Source organism: Tiliqua scincoides, chromosome 6 (genome assembly GCF_035046505.1).
Source record: "Tiliqua scincoides isolate rTilSci1 chromosome 6, rTilSci1.hap2, whole genome shotgun sequence".
NCBI classification, from domain to species: domain Eukaryota; kingdom Metazoa; phylum Chordata; class Lepidosauria; order Squamata; family Scincidae; genus Tiliqua; species Tiliqua scincoides.
In genome coordinates this window covers 15,859,900-15,882,775 of record NC_089826.1, presented here as the reverse complement: position 1 = coordinate 15,882,775, position 22,876 = coordinate 15,859,900, and the positions used below count along the sequence as shown (strand labels likewise).

Sequence of the window (22,876 nt, the reverse complement as noted above, 5' to 3'; positions counted from 1 at the left end):
GACCACAACCGCAAGCTGCCACCCCCCCCAATGCTCCAATGCTGAATGGGAGGGGCCACTTACATAGTGCGTTGCAGAGCGTGCCATACATACAGCGCCAACCCCCCTCTAGTTCTTCTTCTGCTTCAGTGTGGTTGCAAGGTGGAAGATAGGATTGGGCTGCAGGAATTCTAACTTCCTTAAGATTTAGCCCACTGGTTAATGGTCCACTCAAAAGAGGCTTCTACAATCAAAATCTATTGGTACCAAAGTTTCCAACTGGGAATTACTGAATTAACCTACTAACATAAGCTATAGAAGTGATGAGTGAACAAGCCTCAGAGGTCTGTAAGCAGGTTGCACAGGATAGCAAGTCTATTCCCTTCACTTGGTAGTCCAGTGCTGGTCTTTTCCTGTCTAGTGGATGGCAAATGGAGGAACGCTTACTTCCAAGTATCCTCGGCTGAACTACAATATATCCATGTGTGTGGATCCCCCCCTGGAGGATCTTCCATTCCCTTGAAACGATTAAGTTTTGCTCCCACTGCCTGGAATGGCTCCAAAAGGGAGGGGGAGGGGTCACTTGCACAGCGCATTCAGGCATCTGCAAAACCTAGTGCTTTGTACCCCTTCTAGCTATACCACTGGTCATTGCAATTGCCCATATTCACTGCTTGCCTCTCCTCTCAAGAGTCAGATTTTAGAATGTAAGCTTCTTGGAGGCCGGATTCATTTTTTATTGCTACAAAGCACTATGCAATGCATCTATGCAGCAATAAAAGGCCCAGTCCTATCCAACTTTCCAGCTCTGATGCAAGCATGCCAATGGCATATTCTGTGGTGGTGCGGGCAGTCATAGAAAACTCCTCAAGATAAGGAAATGTCCTTCCTGGTAAACATGGCCTCCTTGTTGCTGGTACAATGTTGGGGTTGTACTGCAGATGCATCAACATTGGACATTTGGATAGGATTGGGCCCCAAATACTTATGATAAAATGAAAAAGATGCAATTCTATATTGCCTTATCCAGAGAAGACGGATACCTTGAGGAGGCCTCAGTGACTGCCCCTCTACTGCAGGACGCAGTGCATGCCCATTGGCACAGCTGCACCAGCATTGGAAACCTGGATAGCAGTGGGACTTAAAGAGTGTTTAGGGTTGCAACTTTGTGCCTTTTTTGTCCAAACTATTCCTTCAAGCTTTCTTCCAATGTTGTGCTTGCATTACTGAAGCTTCAAGCTCTACAATGAAAAGATGGAGGTGGCAAAACATTGAGCTACAGGGGGCCCCATATCCACGGATCCTGTATCTGCTGTTTCAGTTAACCATGGATGCAGGAGGGCCCCCACACCCTCTGCTGCACTCCCCTAGCCTCCAGAGGATCTTCTGAGCCCCAGAGAGGCTGCGTGTATCCCAGAGAAGCGACTTGCAGCCTTTGTGGGCCTCAGAATGACTATTTAGGCAAAAAGAACAACGCAAAACTTCTGTTTTGTTTTGTTTTTGTAAAACTGGGAATGACACTTTTAGGCCTTTAAAAGGCATTAGGAGGGCTGGAGAAGTCCTCCAATCAAATAATAAAATAAAGTTCCTCTTGCATGTCACCACAAACCAAATGTCAAAAGGTGGCAGGTCATGCAAGAAATCCTCTCTCCCAGCTCTTAATGGACAGGAAGATTCACGTGGAATTTAAATGTGAGTTTTACCTGAAAACATCAGTATACGAAGAATCTGGTTTTCTGCAATAGGTGCTTCTAATTCCAATATGATCAAGCCACACGAATGAGCTTCTAAGGTACGATCAGAATGTGTGAAAGAATACTCTTTGCTAATATCCAGCTCAAATGAACTTAGCCAGCTGCCAGTCTCTTTAGGTAGCTATCTTTTGCACAGTCTTACAAACCTCCTTATATTCTGTTGCTTAATTCTCTGCATGATTAACAGGGATGGGAAGAGGAATGCAGAGAAGGGGGAAGAGACAGAGACTGCTTTTCTAGGAGAGTCTAGGGAAAAATAATAGAAAATTCAGGTACTTTCATAAGTCTAGCTTAGAAACTCAGGTCACCGATTAAAAGGAAGACAATAAGAAGAAAGAACAGCATAATAATACAGTTGCCAACTTCCTCTGCTCAGTGACTTTTAAATAAAACAAATGTATTTAAATATATATTGAAATCATAAAATAGAGGTCTAACAAGTTCACTCCATAAGCACTGGGATCCACTGTGATAACGGGAAAGTCTAACCTCTTTCTAACTGAGCTGAGATTTCAATTTTCTGCATCACTACCAATGATAATACTACACAAATGGCATTCAGTCATTAAATTAATTCCCATTAAATCAACATCCTTAAAGATCAAACAGTCCTTTAATAATAACCTTATTAAAATGATGTTAGCATAATGCATTAGCAATGGTATATTTATATCCCACAGACACAACATGTGGCCACATTCTTCACTGTTGAAACATGGATACACTGGTCCTGTTCAAGCCAATGTAGCGACAGACAATGAACTCATGGAAACGGTTCAGGGTTATGACTTCTGGCCCTCTATGTATTCATCCAAATACATAGTGGAGGAGATCTGCTATTCCTTAATGTATACTAAAGTTTATTTGTCTGGAATACTGGGTACTGTAAGCTTATACCATAGTCTTTCGAGACTGAAGGTTGCCAACCATGTCTGTTCAGAGAAATGCACAAGAGGTTGTCACCTTTCAGGGGTTTTATCTTTGGAGTCGGAATGACAGCAAGAGTGTTGATCCATTTCGCTCATGTTTGTGGAAGGAAAGTGTAAACTTTGGGGGCCGTCTTGGTGGGAGAAGCAGGAGACAATTGAAAACAATGCCCTAGATGAGAGGTGAGGGGTGCATACTCTTCCTGATCACGATGCATTCTGGGGCAACAATGAGTAAAAGGAGGAGCCTTGGAGCGATAAGAAAGAGGCTGCAGGCAGCTTGAAAGACTGCCTGCGGCCCTGATAATGCAGCAACTTCATTCGCTGCATTCTCAGTCACTTTTCCTGTCTTTTTAAAGGGCATCCCCAGTATCCGCCAGGGGGAGGGGATCCAGAAGGGAACCCCTGTGGATATTGGGGCATGCCTGTACTTTGTCAGTTCACTAATCTCCAGTCTAGGAACAGATACTCAAAGCCAGTGCCCTGCTGAATAGGAATCTTACAGTCAGAGATGGAATTACTTTGGCCTACAGCAACACTCCCCTCCCTGATCCTCTAAATTGGTGCTGCATTGCATACTGAGATGAAAACAGGTGAGACAGAGCCACTCTTTGCAACACATTTGTTCAGTCTCGGTAATGTAAACTAGCCTGGCCCTCTCAACCATCACTAAACTGTGAGGGAGACTTGTTTCATTGTGATCCATCCTGGCATTTAACAATAAGCCCCACCAGGTTTGGAAGCTGGAAGATGGGACCTTCAGTGTATCATCTCTTTCCCCTTAGTGGACTTGCCCAACTCCCAATACCATATCTCCACCTGACTGTGAGCCTGTAAAGCGGAAGCCTCTCCCACTCTTCGGCCTGGACTACTTGGTTGTGTAAGGGAGATGGAAGCTTTGAGGCCATTTTATGGTGCTTGACTCCTGGGTTGGCTGAAGCTATTGTAATTCATTTTTGCACAGTTCCATTTTAATGTTGCTGCTCTGAAGGACTTAGCTGACCTTAATTTATTTTTATATTAATGCATTTTTCTGTCACTGCTCTGAGCTTTCTGGTTTTATTGGTTTGTGTGCTTATTGGACTGAAATATTATTGGATTACTTAGTTAACTGTTGATGCTCTGTTATTTTTATGAGATGCATTGTTATTGAACGGTTTTGCTACATTAATATGAATGAGCTATGCTTATTTCGTTATTGTCTGTTTGTAGATAGACACATTTCCATGACATTGTAATACCATTCTTTAGCTGTATTAGTGGTTTTTGTCTTTATTGTTAGCTGCTGTAGATTTTCCTAGGAAAAAAGATTATCGGGGGTACAAAAATTAAATGAAATTGAAGATGAGAAATGAACAGAGTCAAACACATGCACAAACCAGAGATCTGCGGGTATGGTCCTGCCTGTGCAATCTGCACCCTGCAAAAATGTATACTGTATAAACAGAAGCTTGAATGAACACAAAAAGTGAGAGACTGGATCAGGAGGTGTTATCCAGGTTCCCCCCATTCACATGTCCATTGTTCAAAGAAGTGTCAGCAAGTAGCATAATACAATAACTTTAAATTACTAGCTATCATGGCTGTGTTCCTTAGAAAGCAGTACCATTTCAATAAATCAACTGAAATTCCGTTTGCAATGTGGGTTCACTCATTTGTCCAGGCTCAACAAGTAATATGAATGAATTTCTGGGTATGAAAGGTCTATTTGCATATGTGTTAGCAAAACTTACCTCTCTCAGAAATAGACCACTTAGGGCCCAATCCTAATGAGGCCCAGTGCTGGTGCTGAGCCCTAGGGCTGGCACTGGGCACCATAAAGCAAAGTAGCTGGCACAGACTTGAGAAGCCCCACTGTGGGGTTTGGGGCTTTCCCATGGGAAAGAACAAAAGTATCTCTATTGCAGTGTTGGACCAGGGGGGCAAGGGTGCAAATGCCCCAGGCACCACCCCTCAGGCAGGTGGTGACGTGCCCCAAGTGGCAGCATGCCACTTTGGGATGTGTCTTTCCTCTCCTGGGAGGAGAGGAAGGGAGGCAGTGCAAAGTGGCTCAGAACTGTGCCAAGAGTAAGCTTGTACTCCTGGCGCAATTCCAGAAGCAATTGTGGTGACATGATGATGCCATCACAATTACTTCCGGGTCGGGGGGGGGGCTTGGCACAAAGAAGCCCAGGAATGCCACTGCTCTATTGTTTGCAGAAATTCTATACAATCTCAAAGGCAAAGAAGTATGAAAGTTACTAGAAACTGGTTCTTTAACTATTCTGCTTTCTTGCAGAAATGGCAAAATCAGTCATGTCACAGATGAACCATATAGGGCAGTTTTAAGTATTTTACATGTTGCAATAATATTTTAGTGCATACACAGGAGGATGGCTGGTGTAATGTAATGACAGACAAGACAGACAGACAATGCTACTGTGTTTTAAAAATTGGTGCAATAATGGCAGCTTGAAGTTGTTAAGGAAATGTATTCTAAATTCACCTTTTCTATTTCTCCTCTGCAGTTAAAATACTGCAAAATTGATAATGAGAGTATCCAAAACCTGTGACTGAATGGTAATCAGCTATATTTAGATACTGCATTTACATAAACATTTGGAGAATTATTTTGCAGTCAGCACAAACTCATGGAGAAGGGCCCTAGCTTGGCAGAAGAGCATATGCACTGCCTGTGAAAGGTTTTCAGTCCAATCCCTGTGATCTCTGTTTAAAGAATGTCAGTAAGCATCCCTGAGGATTTGCAGCACCACTGCCAGTCAGACTAGATCCAGGTAGGGTAGACAGACTCTGTAGAAAGCTCTAGCAATGCCTGAAAACATCAGAGATACTTTCAGTAGTGTAAATTTATGTAACAATTATTTATGCACAGAAGTTGACACAAGTTGACTTTGCACATATTTCCTTAGGGATAGTTCCACATATATCTACATATTCCAAAAACATCTTCCAGAAGCCCTTCTGGACTACTCTTACATTGCCACCATGGGGAACAGCACAATAGTCCTTATGTATGGTATACTAATGCTGTTATCTTATGGAATATAAATATGGAAAGTAGACAGGTCTGTTCATTTAAAGTGTTGTACACAGATAGTTATTGATTACTGTTGGCTATCAACTGAAGACACTGTATGACAATGACAATGAGAATGTGTGTGCAAGTTCTCACTTATTTTGAAGCATTCGCTGTAGCAGTTTCAAGTTGAAGAGGTAAGCCACTTTTTAACATGGCAGTGCCTTGCATCTTCAGCGAATAGGTACTAGTAAAGGTAAAGGTTCCCCCTGGCGTTAAGCCCAGTCATTGCTCATCTCTGTTTCTAAGCGGAAGAGCCGGTGTTGTCCACAGACAGTTTCCATGGTCATGCGGCTGACATGACTAAATGCCTAAGTGCATGGAACGCCATTACCTTCCCATCGAAGTGGTACCTATTTATCTACTCACATTTTTACATGCTTTCGAGCTGCTAGGTTGGCAGGAGCTGGGACAAGCAATGGGAGCTCACCCCGCCACGCGGATTCGAACTTCCAACCTTGTGATCAACAGGCTCGTCGACTCAGCGGTTTAACCCACAAACCAGCAAATAGGGCTGGCTCAGGGAAGGAGGTCTGGCTCAGTGGTAGAGCTGCCGCCTTGTATGCCTGAAGATCAGGGGATGCCAGTTCGAAACAACCAGAAGTAGCTGAGAACTGTTGACATGCTGATACAGTGACTAGCTGACCCTCGGTGGCAGAGAGGAGTTATTGTCAAGTTGAGCATGGGAGACGAGGCAACCAGACAGACCATTAAGGAATCCAACTGGAATGAGGCTTTCTATGAAAGGTTAGAACTATTCTATTGTAAAAAATCCCTACAGGGGTTTAGAAAGCCTGCCTGTGTAAACCGCCTATGTAAAATGTCTAAGGAAGAATCTGCTGGCCAAGTAAGGCAGTATATAAATACCTGTATCATCATGATCATCATCCTCATCAAAACATCAAGGTAAAACCTTTTAGAAAGGAACAACAGTCTAAATGAAGTATGCATTTTTTGGAAACAAAGGGGTCCATTTTTTTCAGTCCTCCAGTTGGCATAGTCTTACTTAGGAAAGCAGTCAGTATTTGTTATAGAATGACTTCGGTTCATTTTATGGAATGCTTGACAAAGAAGCTTTCCAATCAACCTCCATAGTTTTGGAGAATTAGGAATGAGACCTGTATTCATGTGCTGCTGTCTCTCCCCATGCACAGCTTACTTTCCTTTAGAAACTTTTATTGGCGCGCGCGCGCACACACACACACACACACACACACACACACACACACCCCAAAAAAACAAAACACAGACAAACAAGAACAACCAACAATTACAGTATCAACCACAGGTACAGATGCAAATCAAAATGATAGTAATTAGCTAACCTCATATGTTCCAGATCTTGACATGCTGCTCTTCAACACTGACTCCAAAAAAGTAGCTACCTTTTCTACTGAGTCTGGAGCATTAACTGACAAGATATACTTTAGGATCTTGTTCTCGTGGCCATCGTACTTTTTCTTTAAATGCAACAGCGGGTCTAGAAATTTTAAACGAGCTTCGGAGTGCATTGGGCAATACAAAATTATGTGGGCTAGCGATTCAACTTCTTGTAGCTCACACACACAACATCTTTCATTATAAGGGATTCCCTTATATCTTCCGATCATTACAGCCAAAGGCATAACATTGCATCTTGCCAAAGAGAAAGCCCTTCGTTTCTGAGGAGATCCAAGGAGATATAGGTACCTTGCAGACTGACTGGTCATAAATGAGATCTTGTTATTCAATGGCGAACAAATCTTGTTCGCTACACTTAGCATACTCTGCCACTGAATATCTAGGAGCCTTCTCTTGATAACCCGGTAGGCTTCCATCTGGGGTAAGGATCCCAGGGAATCAAATTCAATACCCATCATTCTGATTTTTTTTCAAGGTTAGAAGAGCCCACTATAGGGGGCCTGTCTTCCAAGAGACAGTGAAGTAAACTGTACTGTTCCCCATTATAATAGACTCTAAACCAGAACTTAAAGGTTCTCAGCCATGCCCAGGCCTCAATCTGGAGTTGGCCTGTCTCGAGACAAAGAGCAGCATATGGTACACACCTTGGGAGGCCTAAAATTTTTCTCAGGAATGTTGCTTGCAGCTGTTCAACAGAGTGGTCCCAGGCAATTATACATATGGGAACTCCATATAGAACTTGGGAAATGATTTTGGCTTTGAACACTTGGAGTGCTGCAGGTACGTAAGAGTTGCCTTTATTATTAAAAAAGCAGTTAATGGCCTGAAGTGTATTTTTTGCCATAAACAACAGCTTACTTGTTTGATCAACCTGTACGTTCTCACTTCCTTGAACCCCCATGGATACTGAAATTTGCAGATTTTTGAATCCACGGATTTGGGCTACCTGGACCCTCTGAATGTGACCAAAATGAGGTTTGGATCTTGGGTGGGTCCCTTTTAGGGAGAAGGGCGGGATATAAATAAAGTTTATTATTATTATTTATTATTATTATTTGATTGTGTCCAGAGCTCTTCTGAGACCTGCAGAGAACTCACGTGGCCTCTCTGGTCTCAGAATGCTGCCCAGTGCCAGTTTTCACCCAAAACTGGAAGTTCACTTGAAACGCCTCTGGGCAGCATTCTGAGGCCTGCAGAGGCCATGCAAGGCTGCATACAGCCTCTGTGGGCCTCAGAAAGCCTCCCAGATGTGACCGGAACAAGGTTGGGGTCTTTGTTGTCTTTGTTGGGTCTTTGTTGGGGTCCATCCAGAAGATGAAATTTGTGGGTTCCAAAACTGCAAATATGGAGGGCTTACTGTGTACACACACACACACACACACACACACCCCTATATCCAGGGTTTGATCCTACTTTGCAAGTATAGTATGGAATATGTGAGCACAGGACTCTTGATCTGGAGATCTGTCTAAATGTAGTCAAAGTATGTGGCTTTGAGTGTGTGCTGTATCAGCTATTGCTAACCACCATCAGTCATACAAAATAGAACTAGATAGGAAACATTGTGAAGATGAAACTGAGGGTGGCTGCTATTCAAAACATTTTCAGCCACACAGATTTTCTTCTGGAATACAGTATTACAAACCTACAGAGATTGGTGCATGGTTAATTAAAAATAAATGTCAGTAGAAGAGGACGTTGTTGCAGGATAATGGCTTCCTGCCAGCAGGAATATGCCAAAAGTAAGATAAGTAAGACAAAATAATTTATTAAGCAACTGTACACTCCAGGCAGTGCACTTCGAGAGCTTATTGCACGCCTTGGGTGGTAATATAAGGAAGAAGACTGAACAATGTCTGGCTTTAAGAAGACAAAAAAGACTATAATTACCCAAATGTGTGCATTCTGCAAGAATATTGTATAATGTAAGATAATTTAAAGGTCAAGGATAGACAGATCAGTTCTTTTACTATGTATTATACGACAGAATTAACTTTTAGTGATTCCCTTGGGAAACATAATGTTAAAAATGGTGACCAGTTGTTCAAGATCTAGTGCTTCTGTCACCCAAGGCATATTTAGACAAGTGTTTTATACCCATAACTTACAGCTCAATCATATCTGGGACTGGGCTGTCATGTGCAGTGCTCCATTGGCAGCCATTTTTGCAATTCTGCCACAAGAGGCGGCAATGCCCCCCATCTCTTAGGGGACCTCCCTGGACCCATAGGAGCAGTGGGGGGTGGGGAAGGAGCAAAATGGAGAGGCAAGGGAGGGATGGGGGAAGGGAGGCTGAGAGAAGGGGTGGATCCAGTGATGATGGCCTGAGTTGGATCCTAGCCCCTCTTTCACAAACCTTCCAGTCCCCTTTCACTCTTTGGACTTGTACCAGCTAAAGAGCTGGTGCAGGCTTGAGAAGACCCACTGTGAAGCAGGAGGCTTATAGAGGGCTAAAGGGATAAATGCTTTCCCCTTCCAAAACCTTCCAATTGCCCCCTCTCCCACAGCATGTTCATTTTTGGTGTGGCTGCACCAGTGGGGACCAGATCAACAGGACTGGGCCATTAATTATATTGCGTCATACACATAACTCTCCACCTCTCCAAATACTATGCAGTCCCAGCACAGCTGCTACAAGGTCTACTTGAAAGAATGTCCCTATTTTCTCCATTTTGTATTTCTGTTAAGGTTGATATTATGTTGCAAAATGATCACTGAAGGGGAAAAAAAAATCCTTGTTAGTTTCCATTTAGTTTTAGGAGAATAAATTAAAAGGTCAGTCCGGAAAAGAGAACCTAAAAATACTGGTCAGAGAAGTAGAAATAAGACTCTGGGGAAATGGTGAGCTAAAGTGACTACTTTGGAGAAATGAAGCTTAAGACTGACTCGGTAAAATCTGGGAGGAAGGGTCAGTGTTTGCTTATATTTTTTGTACTGAGCCACAGGGAAACCTGCAGCTTGGCAGCAAGAGAGCCAGGACAAAGAGCTGTCACAGTGAAGACAGCTGCCACTGGACAGGGAGCTGGACTGAATGATAAATCAGGTATGAATATCAATTTCGATTGGAAGCTGACTACATTAGGGAGCGGTCTAATTAGGATTTGGTGGATGTGTTTATCTTGATTTACTTTCTTAGCCCTGATACTCTTATGGGTTTTTTAAACTGCTTTAAAACTTTTTTTTTTTTTAATGTATATGTTTATGCAACTGATTTCAAAATCTCAGGTAAATATTTATTCTTGTTGTTCTGCTGTTGTTTCTCTGAATGTTTGGGTTTGGCCATCCCACTAATTCCATTGTCCCAGTCCTGGTAAAATGGCCAGACCATTAGCAAAAGCTTTTCTAAGGTACCAGGGAACTGTAGGAGTGTGAGGGCCAAATCCTATCCAATTTTCCAGTTCTGGTGTAGCCGTGCCAATGGGTCATGCACTGCATCCTGGGGTGGGGAGGCAGTCACAGAGGCCTCCTCAAAGTATGGGAACATTTGTTCCCTTGCTTCAGGACTGCGTTGAGGCTGTACTGGTGCTGGAAAGTTGGATAGGATTGGGCCCTCACCTATACAAAGAACTTCTACTTGGTGGCTGTAGGGAAGCCTACAGCTGAGGGAGGGGTGTCTTCTAGGACTGTGTCACCCAGTGCAGGAGGCCAGCATGTCACCTCCATGATGGGCCTCCTCCCATGCAGGGGACGGAGTAACACCCCATGTGGTGGGCATGGTGATGCACCACTGCCCTGCCCCTGATGGCTTTTTGGCTATAACCTTTGATAGAATAGAGATATTTCAACGTGGTTTGTTTCATTGCATTTTGCATGAAATTATGCTTTGGATACATATAACATGATGGTAATATTTGAAAATACCAAGGTTTTAAGAATTTTGGCTAATAGTGGTGTCACCCCCCCCATCAGCATCACCCAGAGCAGCCCACACACCCCACACCCCGCTAGCAATGTGACTGCTCACCTTATCTCCCACTCATGACCTGTTACTGCTATGCTGTAGCACCTCCTTTTCTTGTGAAGAACCAGTACATTTTTGTTGTATCTCTCTACCAATCTACACATTGAGCCACGTATCCTTCTGTTGGGTAAATTGCAACAGCAAACTTTTCCCCCCCTCTAAGGCCCTGTGAAAGAAACTGGCAAGATTTTAAAGTGTGTCAGCTTAAACAGATTAAGTTCATCCTTCTAAGTCTAGAAACTCTAATTTACCAGCTGTCTGTTTCCTTGGACATGTGTTTAGGTGTCTTTCAAAACAAAAAAAGTTCTGTCACTCAGCAGCAGATGTCTCCAAATTGCTGCCTCCGCTGGTAGTTTGTCACTGGGAAGTGTGAGGTTTTGCATCAAAACATAGAGTTGGAAGGGACCTACAAAGATCACCAAGTCTGACCCCCTGACAAAGCAGGTTGTTCACAACTATAATATCCAATAGATGACTATTGAGTCTCTGCTTAGAGACCGCCACTGACCACCTTCCAAGGCAAACTATTTCACTGCTAAACAATTCATATCATCAGAAAGTTGTGATTTGAACCCATTTGTCCTAGGCCTATCCTTTTCAGGTACCAATAATGAATCCACTCCATCCTCCATATGTTGCTGCCAACAGGACCTTATGGGTAACAGATGAGCCAATCAGTGATGTGAATGCAAACATTGTATAAGCCAATAGCTTATACATCATGACTGTTTTTACATCATGACTGTGTGTCTGAACGGGAAAATACAGCCATGCAAACACAAGCCTTCTAGATGTCTCAACCTGCAGCAGCATTTTTGCCATCGTGGCTGCGTGTATTGAGGGAAGGATACAATTATAATTTGTGTTTCTGAAGTATAGCATTGTGGAAACTGGTAAACCAGAAGCGTCAACTTCTGAGATTTTGGAACCAAATACCAAAAAGCCATGCATTCGGTTCACATCACAGAATTTTCACAGTTGCTGGCAAATGGATTAGCATCATAAAGCAGAGGTCCACTATATACTGAGGCTGGCTTCATGGTTCTGCCAGTATGGTTCTGATGCACGGACTGAAGCTGTACCTAGGAGGTGTAGGGAGAAGCAGCCTGTTTGGTATTGCCAAGGAAAACAAAGCTGCCTGGCTGAATCACAAAGACTTATTTAAGATCTCATTCTTTCTCTGGTTCTTGTTAACTTATTTCTGTCCAGCCCACAGGTGTACACATTTGATCCCTGTTGCATATATGCAAACGTTGGGCAGAAATGGCTTAAAGCAAGTTGCTTACTTAGAACCAGGAGCTCCATAACGAGACAAGGCGTTTTGGAGGATCCACCTGTTTGCAGGTGGAGGTTGCCAAGAGAATACAATGATGGAGCGGCTGCCATGTGCAGGCAGGCATTCCGCAGAGCCTCAGGAGTCAGCCATAGGTCTGATGGCACTAGGCCTCTAACAAGCAGCTGACTGGGTCAACCTCTGACGCTAGTCCTGCATCTTCCCCTGGCAGCCATGGAACTCCTTGCCACAGGAAGTGGTGATGGCATCTCACCTGGATGCCTTTAAGAGGGAACTGGACAAATTTCTGGGGGGAAAAGTCCATCACGGGTTACAAGTCATGCTACTCTGTTGGTTGTATGTGAGTATGAGTATGTATGTGAGTAACAGAGTATGTGCAAGCTCCTGCTTTTAGCCTTAGGCTACCTCAGAATGCCAGATGCAGGGGAGGGCACCAGGATGCAGGTTGTGTCACACATCAATTGTGTGCTCCCTGAACCATTTGGTGGGCCATTGTGAGATACAGGAAACTGGACCAGATGGGCCTTTGGCCTGATCCAGCGGGGCTCTTCTTATGTTATCTGGTTCTGCTGTGCAAGGAGGAATGAGTTTGGACTCCCAGTCACACTGGGATGAGTTATTTTCACAGAAGCTTATTCTGAGGTCCTCAATACATATTTTTTCAATTCCTGGGACTGAAGAGCAATCCATTCAGAAATCATGCAGCTTAAGTCCAAAGTAATTGGGAAATCTTTACACAATCTATCTGTATTTCTCTGCAGCCCTCTTGGTCATGCCAGGTTATTTATGGCAAATCAATGCAGCAATTAAGTAGTCATGGAGATAGGAATGAATGTTATACGTTCATGCCCGGCTGAAATGCTCAAAGTTATGACAAATACTTGATTGCACCTGATCAGCTCCTAATTAGCCACAACACTAGACCGCCAAGGGCAGGGAAAGGTATTGGTGTTTCATATCAATATAGTACATAGTAACATACAGCGAGTTCATAGAAAAGTGTGTACCTGACAGAGGGCTGTATGTAATAGGAGGCCACTGTTCTTTTGCATATATTTCTGATCTCAGAAAGATTTTTATAGAATGGGAAAAGGTACAGAAAAAATAGTTCAAAATGTTCTTATAAGGACAGGCTGAAGTGTTTGGGGTTTTTTTAATTTGGGGAAAAAAGATGACCAAGGAAAATGATAGCTGCTTACAAAATTAAGAATGGGGTGGACAGTAGCAGAGCCGGGGGGGGGGGGAGCAGAGCTGTCAGTGCCACATGGTTGTGAAACTCAGTGTAAGCTGCCCCTGCCCCCAAGGTCATTCCAAGGAGAGAAAGCAATGTGGAGGTGTCTCCTCTGCATTGCTTTGCCCCTGAACAGGCTGCAAGAGCATGGGGGAGAGGGTGCTCACACAGTGAGTTTCGGAGCTGTGCAGCACTTACAGCTCTGCCCCCCCCCCAGCTCCACCACTGGATAAGGAGAGAGCAACCAGAGGAATTTTTTTCTTTGCTTTCAGACGAGTAGAATTTGGGATCATCCAATTAAATTAATTGGCAATAGCTTCAGGGCAGAAAAAAAGAAAGTAGCTCATCCCCCAGCTCATAACAAAAGTGCAAAATTCACTGCTACTAGTTGTGGTGATGCCTAAAAGAGCCAAAACCAAGTCACAGACAATAGCTCTATTCATGGTTATTGGACATGGTCACTGAATGGAACCTCTGAGTTCAGAGAGACTATATGTGCTAGTATGGATGATACTATGACCAACCCTGTAATCAGGTAGGAAGAAGCAAGGATACGAATCCCCCACCCTGAAAACATTTGGCACACTGTCTCATTGCTGCCAAACCTTGTTGCAGGCGATTCATCAATGCTTAGATCATCACTGTGGGAGTCCCTTGGTGAGGGACTGATGTTCGTGCTCTAGCGGTTCGGGACGTAGTGTCTACAGGACGGAGAGACTTCAGACTGGCTTCAGGTAAGGGGGCTATGGCACCTGGGTCCTTCTCCCTAGTGTGGCTGCCTTCCTCTGGGGCTGGGGCTGTTAACTGCACAGCCTCCTTTCTCGCCTCTACTGTCCACCTGTCATCCCCGGCCTCCCTGCTTTTGTAGGGCAAGCCTCCCCCCGGCCCCTCCCTTTCCTCCTGGGAAGGCAGAAAGAGCATTTCCCAGGTGACTACCTGCCTCCTGGCCATCTGCTTCCCCTTCAGTTCCTCACCCCCCTCCGCACTGCGCCTGCCTCCCAAGCCCTGGCCACAGCGGCTGTAAGCCTCCCAAGCCCGCGGAGGGCCAACTCCCGCTGCTCCCTCCTTTGTGGATGGCAGAGCCCACAAGCCTTGGACAGCACTGCCAGGGCCCCGCAACTCCGGTGCTGGTATTGGCAGCCCAAGTCATGGCCCCTTGATGTCATCACTGGGTACCTCCCTCTTTGGGCAAGGGCCTGGCAGGTAGGGTGAGAGCGCCTCCCTGGGTAATAGGAGACCAGAGGAGGGCGGCTACTCTGGCCAGAGCCCACTCCCTTCCTGACACGTGTCCCAGCAGTGGCAGGGGGCGCTGCTTCGTGACACCCCACCGAGCTCTGGAAGCAGGGAGGCTTCCACACCTCGTCTGCCCGGTTGCACCCTGAAGCCTCATCCCTCCGGCTCTGGGTCCCTCTCTGGGTAAGTCAGGGGCCTGACAATCATATAACATGTAATTCTAGCTCAGTGACAGGGCACTTGCTTTTCGTGTAGAAGGTCCCAGGTTCAGTCTCTGACATCACCAAATAGGACAGGAAATTACCTATCTGAAACCTCGGAGAGTTGCTTCCAGTCACTACAGCCAGCACATGCTCAGATGGACCTATGTTCTGATTCAGTAGAAGGCATCTTCATGCATAGGTTTATTCCCACGCTACTGTAACACTGCTTTTTAAATCTGGTTTCTCATGTTTTAAATTTGGATGTAGCTGTTTTTGTTATTATCTTGTGTATCACTCTGAGTTCCTTATATGGGTTGGAAAGGCAACTCTGGAATGTTATAAGCAAAATTCAGCCTGTTATAAACTTAATATTCAGCTCAGCTTCCTCTTCAGCTGAACAGAAGCCATATTTCCTTGGCCCTGTTCTTCACCTTGCCTGCTTCCCTCTGCATGCTGGATCTGACTAAAACATGGCCTACTATGACAGTTACTCTCCAAAAGCATGAACGTAAATTGCATCTTAAAGGCCCAAAAACCTGTTCCAAAAGCCCACACGTGAACTCAGCAGCTGCTGTGTAATCAGCACACAGTGTTGAGCCAAATATAAAAAATAGCAGGTGAAAATAGCATCTTTCTGTTCTAATCTAAATAGCATGTCCTATTTTCTAAATTTTGCCATGTATATTTTTACTCCAAAAGAGCTATTTTCCACTTTAATCTTTGTCAAGCCTGGAAGAAACAAGTCTATGTGGTTATGAATCTTTAGTCCAGGGCTTTTCAAACTGGGGTGTCGCGACGCCCCAGCCTGAGGTCCCTGGCCTCTTTCCCCTTAAGGGGCGGGGGCAGCGAGGAGGCAGTGACACGATCCCCAGGATCGCGCTGCTCAGGGGGCTGCAGGGGCTTGGCTGTACTTACCAGAGCCTCCTGCAGCCTCCTAGGGGTGCGAGGAGCCCTGCACAAGTGTTTGCAGGGCTCCCTGAAGCTTTAGAAGTGAAAGTGGAGTGATCGTGCTCTACTTTCGGTTTCAAAGCTTTGGGGAGCCCTGCAGAAGGTTGCGCAGGGCTCCCCACACCCCTGGGAGGCTGCAGGAGGCTCTGATAAGTGCAGCCAAGCCTCTGCAGCCTCCTGAGTGGCGCAATCCTGGGGATTGCGTCGCTGCCTTCCCCCTGCCCCTGCAAGAACTTAGAAAGTTTTTCAAACTCCTGGAGAGTTTGAAAACCGCTACTTTAGTCGGTAGAAAATCAGGACGACGCAAACCCAGGATGCATTTGGTGGCCCGAACAAAGAATTTGAAGGCAGTAAAGCACCAAAAACCTCAGGATCCTACCGCCTTGTTCCTTTGGGTGCAGGATGCTGAACTAGCTGTGTCTGTATGTTTGAATAACAGAAATGGCTACCTGTCATTTTTTAAATCAGCCATCAAGAGAGACCTCTTGAGTGAACACGACAGTGTTTAAGAAGTTCCAATCACAATTAACAGCAATCGACTTGATATTCTAAAACAAATAAACCTACAGACGTCTTCTGCAGAGTGCAAAGCAGATGAGTGAAAGCAAGAGCCAGACTAAGCATTGTAGCCAGTTAATCTGTCACTGGGAATTACTTTCAGCATTTTCTTTTCCCCTCCTGTATTCACTGGGGTTGGTAAACAATAGAGCTTCTGCTAACATCGTTTTTGTTGCACTCAAATTGAATGTGAAATGTTGGATGACATTATAAATGAATCTCCTGAGCCCCAGCACTCAAATTCGGAGGCCTTCTGTGTCTTCATTATTGAATGACTCTGTACAGTCATATATTTTGATATCAAGTACATTAAATTCTTGCTCTTTTCTTTTCAACCAAATTAAAACTTGTCCTTATGCCTGCTGTTTGAAGGAGATACATTTCCCTGGATTCTCTGCTGCCACCCCCGCCCGCTGCCCACCATTCAGAAAGAAATGCAACAGACTAAGAAAAAAAATATTCCTCCCTTAGGGTCAAAAGAAGTCATTCCAAAAGAGCACCTGCTGAGGTAAATCTCTTCTTTGTAAACATGAGTTTAGGGGGTAAACTATAAGCCACTCACTATAGATAAGTAACTATGGAGACGTCCAGTTGAATTCTATCTATGCAGGAAAATTCTAGAAATACTGGCACTTATGTGGACTGCAGGACTGATCTTTCAAAATGGATGATTGGAATGAAAATTCCAATCCAAGATAATTCGCCTGGCACCAATGTGACTGTGCCAACGGAGCGCACGCTACATCCTGTGGGAGAGTTTCAAGCCCAGGAGGCCTCCTTGTTACCTTGTCCTGATGGGTTTACTTAGACCTGCACCAGCTATTTTGCTGGTGCAACTCCAAGTTGATTCAATTAGGTGGACTGAGACCCAGTGGCGTCACTAGGTTTCCGTCATCCGATGTGGAAACCCAGTGCGTCACCCCCCCCATGATGGATCTCCTCCCATACAGTGGGTGCAGCAGCACCCTGTGTGGTGAGCATGGATTGCCCCACCTCACTCGTTTTTTGGTTATAATATTTGATAGAATAGAGACATTTCAACGCTGTTTGTTTCATTGCATTCTGCATGAAATTATGCATCGATTGATATATAACATTACGGTATTATTTTGAAAGTATCAAGATTTAAAAATTTTTGGCCAGTAGTGGTGTCACCCCCCTGTGCACGTCACCCAGTGCAGCCCGCACCTCCCCCCCCCCGCAGCTCCCGAGCAAAGCCATTGTGGAGACAGGGAAAGGGGAATAGGATATTGGTGGAGATGCAGCAGCAGCTGATAATTGTCCCCTTCCCGCCCTCAACACATCCCTATGTCCTCCCTAGTCTCTATCCTGTTCTTCCCCCTCCCCCCATTCCATCCATCACCTGCCTTCACCACTGGATGCAGCATGTGCTCCATCAGCATGGCTGCATCATGGACAATAGTGGGTGTTAGGACTGTGGGTTAGGACGGTTCTCATACAATGAACCATAAGCTTTTGCAAATTTTGGTTTTGCTCATGCTAGATTCTTTCTACCTGCTTAGACTATAAGCTTACCTAGCACCATACCTAGCAAAATGCATTCTGCCTCAGTGGGAGGGGATGTAAAGTTGACAGATTGGACCTGCTCAAATTGCAAATTTACATGAGCCTGAGTCAGCAAGGACACAACTTAAAGAGTTTTTTGGAGTTGTGGCATCCATATTTTAGAATTTCCTCCCTGATGACACTGGCCAGAGTACAACCATGCAAGTAAGAAGAAATAAACTTTAGGATAGTATTATATGTGCACACAAATGCACGCTTTTGACCTGCAATTTATTTTTTAAACAATTAGCACTGGGATGGGCAGGGGGTTGAGGGCTTCAGCACTTGGCCCCTGGGACAGTTTCTAGCCTGAAAGCTGGTAGAAGCTTTTATTAAAACTGTAAATAGCAAGCAGAGTCTGTGATCAGGCTAGGATCTGCAACATGGGCTAAGAGCTCCCCCATTCCCCTCTAGGGAAATGGATTCATTGCATGCAACCTACAGTTTTTCTTTTTATCAAAGTAAAACCAAACGTTATTGTTATTGGAAAGAGCATGCTTTGACGCCCTTTTGAGATACTTTGGTCAAAAACGCTCTGTTCCCACTTTTGTAGTCTTGCTAGTGATTTTGTCAGGAAAGATCTGAGTGTATTAGGAGATTACATTCTCTTTCCTTCCATACTTTTGATTATTATGGGTGATTATTATGGGCTTGGAAGGGTAGGGAGCAGAACCATTTCTAACATGTAAGTATGGTACTGCATTTGTGACATCCAGCACTTCACCAACATTCATACCTAAGTTCATCAGTGAAGTGGAAGTGATGAGGCTGAAGGAGGCACTGCCATTGCTTGTACAACAGATGCCACATGGATTAGCAGGCATAGCACATCTCTGGTGAGGCAATGCCTGTGCTGACCCATGAAACATTACACAAACAAATGCTACAGGCAATTGTTCCAGTACTTCAGCCAGTTCTCTGTTCTGAAAAGTCTTTACTCTGTTTCAGAGCTTGAATCTGTATGCATCTTATTTGAATTTATGACAGTGCTCCTCACCATTAATTCCTTGGTTGTGGAATTAAGCAAACAAAAAACTGGCACCAGAAATAAAACACCAAGATTGAGCCAGCAATCTGTGACCCATAAGGAATACATGAATAAGCCCTGGTTGGAAGAGACGGAACTGGAAAGAGACTGAAAGGATAAATAGAACTGGGGGATAACACAGAGAGTTCTGAAAGCTGGAGGGGACAGAGAATGCAGCCAAGAAGGTCAGGAAGACTTGATAAGTCTAACAGAAATGGAGCAGAAGCAAGATGAGTCAACAGAGGGGAGGGGGAATAGATAGAGCATTTCAGGGAAATAATCAGGGGACCCAAGCACTGGTGAAGCTGAGGTTGAAGAGGTTTCTCGCTGACTGTGCCCCAGAATATAGCCTTTGCTTCCTGCAATGAATTAACTGCTAGATAGAAGCCCTATGCCAGTGAATTCCAACCATTCTCATCTCACAGCACATTGACAAGGCACTAAAATTGTCAAGGCACACCATCGGTTTATGGACAATTGGCAAGGCATACCACACTGTTGGCAGGGGGCTCACATTCTCCAATGGCCCTACTAATCAATGACTATCCCCCAAACTCCTGCAGCATGCCTGCAGACCACTCACAGCACACCAATCTGGTTGAAAACAAATCACAGCTCTATGCGGACAATATTTAACTGTGAAGGCTCTCTGTGGTTAGATACTGTTGTGAGCATGCCAGCAAGCTGCACTCACAAACAGCTGGCCTCTTGCACCAGGTGACACCCAGCAACGAGGACGCAAACCTAGTAATGCCACTGCTCACAAGTCCGCTTAATATATCATAGACACCCAGGCATGAAAAACATGTGCTCTGCCCTGCCACCACTCAGTCATGACCTCCCCTTCTTTTGCTGCATCATGCATTCTTTTTCTTACCTTGTTGCACAAAGGATCCATACACAAACCACATGGAGTTGTAAAGAGTCGTCGACGTCATCGATCCCATTTGCAGGCGTGGTGGATTGAGCCAATTTAGCAGGTAGACCAATAGTCCTACCAGGAGCACCGTGCCAGCTATGCAGGCCCACAAGGAGAGGTCAAAGGGCGCCAGGCAGGCAAACATGTCCATCGTCTTTTCTCCCTTCCGAAGCAGAACCCCCACTGAGTAGTCCATGTAACGGGTGGTAAAGTCAACCACATTCTCCCGGTCTGGTGTGATGGTTAGTGCAGAAATGCCTATGTCAGCCCTCTGAGAGAGAGAGAGAGAGAGAGAGAGAGAGAGAGAGAGAGAGAATTATTTTCTGTGTGCAGGAAAAACTCCAGCCTGATTAGCATTTGATATATTAGAAAACCAATTGCCATCATCCATTTATCTTACTCTATGTACCAGCGATTTTCAACCTTTTTCCTTTTTGCATCTTTTTAGATTGTGAGCCCTTTTGGGACAGGGAGTCATTTAGTTATTTGATTTTTCTCTGTAAACCGCTTTGTGAACATTTAGTTGAAAAGCGGTATATAAATACTACTACTATTATTATTATTATTATTATTATTATTATTATTATTATTATTATTATCATCTCAGGGCATACTGACAAGATGCTAAAATTTTCAGGGCACACCATCAGTTTTTCGACATTTGACAAGGCACACCATGCTGCCGGCAGGGGGCTTGCACCCCTCCCCCCCATGGCCCTACTAATAATTTACCATCCTCCAAACTTTCACGGCACACCTATGGACCATTCACAGCACATTGGTTGAACATCACTGCTCTGCATAGTATATCAGTCTAAAGAGCAATTCTGCTAATGTGGAAGCAGAATGGTTATATTCTCATCTATAAGCAATGGGATGCACGACTAGATTCATGCTGGTTTAGTGCTGAAGTGTTCATCATAGTACAAAAGAGGAAAATACAAAGGCAGACCATAGCTGGTGGAAGCCTCCTCCTGGCCATTTGCCTTGGATTGTTTTATTGACTGTTATTGCTGAAACCATTGGAAAGCCCCCTGAGTAGTCTTTTTACTTGGACTGTCATCCAATTTGAGAATTTTAATTGATTAATGATCTGTCTGCTATTTAAATATATTTGCATATTATCAATGTCCCTTAGGTGCTCTTTCAAAATGTCAAAGGAAGAGTGAGATAACTTAACAATTTAATAAACAGAAGCTACTTTGTTAGGTGGAGATCACATTGTAAATCCTTTTTCATTCTCTATTACAGTAACACACCAGACCCAAAGGATAGATTGTGCCGTAATCTCAGCTTCAACCATTAAAACTTGTCTCCTATAAAGAATCAGCTAAGGCAGCCCAATCCTACCTAAATTTCCCTGTGCTCACACTGCAGGTGTGAGCTATGCTGCATCCCATGGGGGGAATTCCAGCTCCTGGAGGTCTCCTCTGGGTAAGAGGACCTTTGTCCCCATGCCCCAGGGTAAGCTCCAGCAGCTGCAATGGGTCAATTGGACCCTTGCCAGTTATATCGCTGCACAAGTTTGCATTACTCCATGTTGGCAGACTTATGCCCAGGAACAGGGACAAGATATGGTTCATGCTGTCACCGCCAGTCCCACCCCTAACTGGGCTTAATTCGCCCACCTCCTGCCCCCATTGCTGCAATTCCCCTCCCAATATGCCTGTCTTACCTACTCTGGAGGGCATCCCTCTATGCAGCAACACTAATGGGAAGGCATCAACCTGCCCATTGGTGCTGCTAAATGATGCACCGATGCAATCTACTTTATGGCATTTTCGTGAGGGTGAGAAGTGCACACTCCACTGGCACACTTACATAGGATTGGGCCAAAACTGACAAAGTTAATCACCATAAGTCTCATTGATTCTCATTTAACACTCATTGAGAGAGTTAAACTTGTGCTGAAATCATTTCCACCCTAATCAATAAGTGCTAACTAGCTATTCCATCCTCATTGCTGGGTAGCATTATGGTCACAGCACCTAACTTTCATGCCATATTCAAGTATCATGAATCAAAGAGATCAGAAAGTCTGATTGGTTAAGGAAATAATAATAATAATAATAATAACAGGTATTTATATACCACCTTTCTTGGTCTTTATTCAAGACTTTATTCAAGGCGGTTTACATAGGCAGGCTTATTTAAATCCCCGTAGGGATTTTTACAAATGAAGGTTCTTTCTTTGAAAGGTCCTTTCTTTCAAGAACCACAACATTCAGGTGTTTCTATCTGATCTGGCTTCACATTCTGGCCTCCACCCTCCCACGCTCAGAGCAGATGGAATAGCTCGGCTTCAGCTTGTCAGCTGCTTCAAGGTTGCACGGTGCCGGTGGCCTCGAACTGGCGACCTTGTGGATGTTATCTTCCACCTGAGGAAACTCAGGTTCATTTGATTAATATTCACACACAGACACAAGATTTATATTTCCTTATGAAAAAAATCTTGATTTCTCCATCCCTGCAATCTGGTGGGGAGAGTGAACTTCTTATGGTGTTTGCATTTCTTTCAATTGATTTGTTGTAGTGATCAACTTGACTCCTTTGCATATTTGCAACAGGGGTCTATATACTGTCTGAATGAGGAGAAACTCAGTGCAATCAAATGCAGCTACATGTACTCCAGAACACTGGCCTTCATTCTACCAGCAGTCTTTGGATCTCAAAATACTAAACATCTTGAAGGTTTTCTCTTTCTGTAAAGGCCAGCTGTAGTCTTGTGTAAGTTCATCTCAGATGGACTCAGACCTGACATTGACTATTTAAGAGCTGATTGGGTTCAGAGTACCAAGTT

The 22,876-nt window shown here is 44.4% G+C and overlaps 1 protein-coding gene across 2 annotated transcripts in view; it reads right to left on the bottom strand.

Annotated features, from left to right (window-relative positions):
* GRID2 (glutamate ionotropic receptor delta type subunit 2) overlaps positions 1-22,876 on the bottom strand; it is a 997,958-nt gene that overhangs the window by 167,197 nt on the left and 807,885 nt on the right. For both annotated transcript variants that reach the window (XM_066632190.1, XM_066632191.1), the window contains one exon: positions 20,035-20,347. In XM_066632190.1, the coding sequence (XP_066488287.1) occupies positions 20,035-20,347 (313 nt within the window). The remainder of the gene's footprint in view (positions 1-20,034; positions 20,348-22,876) is intronic.